General features: G+C 35.4%; 1 protein-coding gene across 1 annotated transcript; it reads left to right on the plus strand.

Annotated features, from left to right (window-relative positions):
• The first annotated feature begins 410 nt into the window (after positions 1 to 410).
• On the plus strand, positions 411 to 5,926 carry LOC132306629 (chloroplast envelope quinone oxidoreductase homolog). Its single transcript, XM_059804092.1, has 4 exons — positions 411 to 586; positions 1,964 to 2,105; positions 3,622 to 3,713; positions 5,089 to 5,926. The coding sequence occupies exons 1-4, from the start codon at positions 518 to 520 to the stop codon at positions 5,776 to 5,778; spliced, it is 993 nt and encodes a 330-aa protein (XP_059660075.1). The 5' UTR covers positions 411 to 517; the 3' UTR covers positions 5,779 to 5,926.
• The last annotated feature ends 546 nt before the right edge of the window (positions 5,927 to 6,472 follow it).

Genomic DNA, 6,472 nt, shown 5'->3' on the forward strand with positions numbered 1-6,472 from the left:
TTGAGTTTCTTCTTCTTCTCTCTCTCTTTCTCTCTCTCTCTCTCTAAAAAAAAAAAAAAAAAAAAAAAAAAAAAAAGGTAAAAACGTTAAAACCGATAAATTAGACTGACAATTTGGCTCATACTACAATTATTAATAATCAGAGTGTCACTTGAATCCTTTAACGTATTGTTGGTCGCCACGCGCTAGACAACAAGGTTCGTTTTTTGTAGCCGATACATGAGACGTACGTTCACGCGCTGAGAGGCCGCGTCTGTGTTTTCGTGAACTCTTTTGGTAATTACGTAAAGTATCTTTTTGCGTTCAAATGTCATCGAGGTATCAGGGGTATTTCCGTCAATTCACATAGCAATGAATGATGATTCTAATTTACGACGCCTATATAACGCCACACGGCTTACCTAACTTTTGAACGCACACAGCACACTTGTTTCCTCTGGTTGGTATATCATCACTTGTCTCTTCTCTCTCTACACACACACACACACACACTCTCTCTCTCTCTGTCTCTCTCAAAATGGCCGGGCAGAAGCTTATGAATGCGGTTCGGTTCGATGGTTATGGTGGAGGTGCTGCTGGTTTAAAGGTAATTTCATATGCTTCTGGAGATTTTTTTTTTTTGGGTTTCTGTGATTTATTATTAGTATTAGTTAAATATTGTATACAAGAACTTTTAGAGATTGGGTTGACAATTTAGTCTCGGCTTGAAAAATATATTCTATAATTAATGGAATCTGAGTGTCAGATTCAGAGGGAGTGAAACTGACGATGAAAAGGAGATGATTTTTACCTAATTTTTACTTAGTAAATTCACTATTTGACTAGATTGAATTATGTTAAATTATATATCAAAGTAAATTCACTTTATGATTGTTCCAAATTTGTTAAAAAAAAAAGAAAAAGATTGTTCCAAATTAATATGTATATAGATTCCCTAGTGAATGATTAAAAAATAATTAAGATGTGGAACTGCAGTCAAAAGTAAATCTGGTTTTTTTTTTTTTTAATGGTTGCAAAGTAAAAAAAAAATGGATCTATTTTCGGAAGATATAGAAAAACATAAAATACTTAATATACTGTCTTTGTAGATTTGAAAAATGGCTTATTTTTAAGGTCCCTAGAGATATAATTTTCTGGTCTTGCATAGTTAGAGTTACAAATAGGTATATTGACATGATAAAAGAGTATTTATGATGGAATTGTGATTGTAATGTTGTGTTTGGGAATACCGGATTGGTGCTTTGAAATTGAAATTGAAGTAAATTCAGTTTAAACTCTGAACTAATTTGTTTTCAAATTCCAAATGGAAGGCACCGATTTGGTCCCATAATAGTTGTCCTCTTAACAAATTTTGACTCACAATTTTTGTGTGTCAAATAGACATCTAATATGGGATATAGGTAATATATATGTATATAAAAGAAATATGACTAAAAATGACCTCAATTGATTCAAAAATAAAAAGTAGTAGTGAGTTAAAATTTTCGGATTAGACAACTAATATGGGATGGAGGAAGTATCAAGGATCATCATGAAGTACTTATCTTTTTGCTTCGGTTGTGGATGAACTATAAATGAATTTAGGATAAGATTTTAGAATTGATGAAATGAAACTAGAATAGGGTAAAATGCTATATTAAAGGTCGAGTGAATTTTTAGAATAAGTAGATTAAAATTAAATATATGAAATATAACTTTAGTAGAATAGAAATTACAAGTGTGGGTGTAGTGGAGATTGAGTGTCAAAGAGATACCAAAAAATGAACATCTTTGTTACTTAGGTTTAAAAATTTGAGATATCAATTATCGTTACACGGTCTCAAGTTGGGGGCTGAGAGGGGGTGTACTTGTTTCAGACCTGAAATAAGACAGCAAGGATCAACACATTGTAATGGGGAGTTTGGTGTTTTCTTAACATTAAATTATGTGTTCCATCTTATGTCTTGTCTTATGTCTCTCACAGCATGTTGAAGTTCCTGCTGCCTCTCCTTGTAAAGGTGAGGTTTTGCTAAAACTGGAAGCAACAAGCTTAAATCCAGTGGATTGGAAAATTCAAAAGGGCATGCTACGCCCCATTCTCCCCCGCAAATTTCCGTATATACCTTGTAAGTTGTTTTGTTTCTATATTATTTATTTTCTATATCAGAATTCTTTCTTACATTCCCTTTTGCTTCTATAATATTTATTTTGTTATCCTGATCTATTGTATAATCAATTTGAACCGTGCACTGTCTCAACCTCAATTGTTTGGGTATTTCAAGTGCTTTTGTAACAAACTGAAATTGGTTCTGAAAAACCATGTGTCCAGTGAGAGAATGCATATATCTATACACATATTGCGTCAGCGGAACCACCTGACTGTCGTGGATAATGAACAATCAATGTAGTTAAGATAAACATGCTGTCAATGAAGACTGGAGTCGATCATCTCCATGGTTACTAAAATATTGTGTTGCTATAACGGCCACTGTTGACTTTCTAGTTGGGCTGTCATGTTTGGGGCTTCTTTTGGGACCTTGTTGCTTCTCTTGGCAGTTATCTTATCAGAAGAAAGACAATTCAGTTGTTAGATCACCCTAATGGAAAATTTAATTCATGGCTTTGGGATTTTTATTTATCATTAGTTATATCCAACAATGTTAGAAACTTCTGAAACACTTGTATTAAGGATGCATATGCCTTTGTACCGACTGGTTATTGATTCAGCGACTTGAAATATGCAACAAATCATTTTGAGGAAGAATATGACTCCACAGTCTGAATATGACTCCACAGTCCCTTGGAGCCTTCCATTTGGGTCCTATGCGATTCTGCTCCGGCATTGGCCTATATGACTCTGTTTTTCACACCCAGAAGAAAGAAAACCCAGAAGAAAGAAAAATATGAAAGAAAGAGGCTCACTAAGAGGATGTGAAGCAGTTTCTAAGCAGATTTTGGAGCCGTTGGTCATTTTATGGATATTCATAGGTCATGGTGACAAACCAATAAATAATTCAGCATGGAGTTCAGGCGCCATTCATCAGAAGGTCATTAAATAATATGGGAGGCCATAGAGGTAAATGAGTAAGAAATAATTAGGTTAGAATTGTACGATGAATTTGATCAGGGGAAAGCAATGAAGGTTGTAGCAGATAAGGGAAGCTATATCTAGTTCAAGACCTGATGAATAATTTGATGTTTTCATGTGAATAATTTGTGTCTTGTATTGAATAAATTTGTGTCATTTACACTCAATTGAGAAGTGACATACTAATTTGCATGTAATTAGAGAGCTGCTTTTTTTGCTGAGCTGTTTGGCAGAGAGGGAAAACTTTGATATGCATCTAGAAGGGAGGGGAGGGATGCAATCAAGGGTTGAACTCTTATTGTTATTATTCAAAGATTAGAAAATTTATTTGCTTCTCAGAATTCACATGGTATTGTTGAAATGACATACTAAATTGAGTTTAGGATTGATTCTTTATCTTGGTGAACTGTTTCCTGTCCAGTATCTATTTACTTGATTCTTAAGTTTCAACCTGATTGCGCTTTTGTTTTCCAAGTTTAATTATTTATCTTTCACAGTTTTGAGAAGCATTGAAATTTAATTTTTGGAGCTGATGATTTTCTCTGTTGGAACAGGTACTGATGTAGCAGGAGAGGTGGTAGAGGTTGGAGCTGGAGTCGAGAATTTCAAACCTGGTGACAAAGTCGTAGCCATTCTTAGCCATGCTGTAAGTGTCATACATCGTTGTTCCTTTTTTTTTTTTTTTTCTCTCTTTTTAAGTTCTCCTTTCTGCTTACTTTGTGTCATTGAACCATTGGTGACACCATGAAGGTGAACTTTTGAATAAAAAGGCATTCCATGTTGTCAAATTGTTGTTTGAACGACTTGTAGCTTTAAAATTAATCCGTATTCTCTCTAGGCATATTTTGCTCTTAATCACTTCATGGAGCTTGTTTTTCTCCTTTCCTATTATATACATGGACTCATGAGGTGTAACTCGCTTATTTATTTGTCCATTTATTTTTGATAAGTACTGTACTCACCCCCACATGCCAATTGAACCCCTATCCTTCTCAAATGGTAGGCATGCCACTTAAGCTAATAGCTGGTGTATAAATTGTTTGTTGTGCGTTGATTATGTCTAATTATTTTTTATTGAACGTCTCTTCTTTGTTCTTTACTAAACCATGTTAAATATGTTAAGTCTCTGTACAAATCTGTATTTTTTTTGAACTTATGAATTCATGACCCTAATATTTGGCAAATATATATCTAAATGGCTTAGAAATATATAAAATATATGAAAGTTAATAGATGGTCTATAGGTGCCAATGGAAGATGTATCCCTTGTGCTTTGAGGCTCTTGTTTTCTTTTAGAATGCCTTTTCCTTTTAAGAACATCAGGTACTACTCAATTCCAAGGGTGTCATATATTAAGGACAGAAAATTGGACATTGCCTTTGGATTGCTTTAAATTATACTAGAGAGAAATTGAAGGTAATTGCCTTTCAGACGATTGAATGCTATTTCTTGAATATAAGAAAAAAAGATAAATTTTTTTCCCTCTCTCTTCTCGGTGAGGTAATAATAGAGAAGGTAAACTTCAAAAAACAATAATTGCATATTTAAGGATATTCAGGGAACAAAAAAAAAAATTAAGGATCAATTCTAAAGTGTTTCTCTTCTCAAATCTCAAGTTATCTGCCTCCGAGTTAAATTATCACTTGCTTTCTTATATCAATGACAGGCAAAGCCATGTCTCGAAACTGAGGAAAGAAGAAAGGGCAAGAAAAATTGAAAATAGCACCACTCCGTTTCTTGCTTTGAAGAAGCATATAGAGTTGACGTAGTGTGAACTTTACAAATTCCTCTACTTATATGCACCATTATTTCACTTACAAAAGTGAAGATTCATTTTTATTTTTATTATTATTTTTTTTAGTTGTAAAAAAGAAAGATATAACAAAGAAACAATATTAGGTGTGCTGAATTTAAAACCTGGTAGCTGGATGCTTTGCCGTCTCATGCATCCCATGTCAAATTTGTTATTATGTTCATGTTTTTCCATTAATATTTTTTACCTTCATGTGATTGAATGACAGACTGGAGGTGGACTAGCTGAGTTTGCAGTGGCCAAGGAGAGTTTGACTGTTCCAAGGCCGCCTGAAGTATCAGCAGCAGAAGGTGCAGCCTTACCCGTAGCCGGTCTCACAGCTCATCAGGCTCTCACTCAGTCGGCAGGGATCAAGCTTGATGGTAGCAGCCCACGAAAAAATATTCTAATTACGGCTGCCTCAGGTGGTGTGGGTCATTATGCAGTTCAACTAGCAAAGCTTGGAAACACACACGTTACAGCCACATGTGGGGCACGGAACATGGATTTCGTGAAGAGCTTAGGGGCCGATGAAGTCCTCGACTACAAAACTCCAGAGGGGGCAGCTTTGAAGAGCCCATCTGGCCAGAAATATGATGCAGTTATTCACTGTGCCGTGGGCTTTCCTTGGTCTACTTTTGAGCCTAATTTGAGCGCGAATGGGAAGGTAATAGATATCACTCCTGGCCCTAGCGCCTTGCTGACATTTGCTTTCAAGAAACTCACCTTCTCAAAGAAGCAGCTGGTGCCGCTACTTATGATACCCAAAGCTGAAAACCTGGATTATCTTGTTAAGTTGGTGAAGGAAGGGAAGCTTAAGTCCGTGATCGACTCAAAACATCCTCTCAGCAAGGCAGAAGATGCTTGGTCTAAGAGCATCGACGGTCATTCTACCGGGAAGGTCATCGTGGAGCCTTAAAACATTTTATGTTAAATTGCACATCTTGTCCTTGTGTACCTAAATAATAGGGTATGTGTGTGAATCATGTAAAGACAGATAAATAGGTGCTCTGAAAGAAGATTTTTAATGATATGCGGTTCTGCACTTTGGTCTTTATAGTCTTAAATGACAAGTTATTTTGAAGTGCAAATCAAGTATCTTTTATTCTGACTTGTGATCATAATCATGTTCATTTGAAGAATGTTCTTATTTCCCTGAAATAGTTAGACACGAAGCAATCTGTGATAAGCAGAACTTATGTTATATTTGGATTTGAGATTTGGAAGAAATTTAATTTTGAATTAAATTTTTTTCAATCCCAAGTCGAAAAACGTAACAATAATTCTTTTTATTTTGAGGTTCTTGGATTGAGGAGATAGTAACCAAAGCACTGTTGCTGCTGTTTGCAGTTTGTTTCTCCAGCAGGAAAAATCGTTAATTACTGTGTCACACACACAAAAAAACAAAAAGGTGACAAGGACATGAAGGTTCATTGCTTATACGGATGGGATTGATTCAAATTAGACATAAAATCTAGACATAAAATCAAAACCAATCACTTTATCGGCTACAGTGGTTCATGACTACCGTGTTTTGGGTGGGACACAAAAGTTTAAGAAAATAGAAATCGGGCCCTTGCATGGCAGGCCCGCAATTGCCATATGAGTTGTTG

The sequence above is a fragment of the Cornus florida genome, unplaced genomic scaffold (genome assembly GCF_030987335.1).
Source record: "Cornus florida cultivar Cherokee Brave unplaced genomic scaffold, ASM3098733v1 CherokeeBrave_3.0.0_Hap2_Chr05, whole genome shotgun sequence".
Lineage (NCBI taxonomy): Eukaryota > Viridiplantae > Streptophyta > Magnoliopsida > Cornales > Cornaceae > Cornus > Cornus florida.

Excerpts from the sequence above, each read along its gene's own strand:
- LOC132306629 (XM_059804092.1), top strand. The coding sequence starts at position 518 with ATGGCCGGGCAGAAGCTTATGAATGCGGTTCGGTTCGATGGTTATGGT. Across the intron at positions 2,106-3,621 it reads CAAATTTCCGTATATACCTT|GTACTGATGTAGCAGGAGAG; the intron begins GTAAGTTGTTTT and ends CTGTTGGAACAG. Across the intron at positions 3,714-5,088 it reads TAGCCATTCTTAGCCATGCT|ACTGGAGGTGGACTAGCTGA; the intron begins GTAAGTGTCATA and ends ATTGAATGACAG.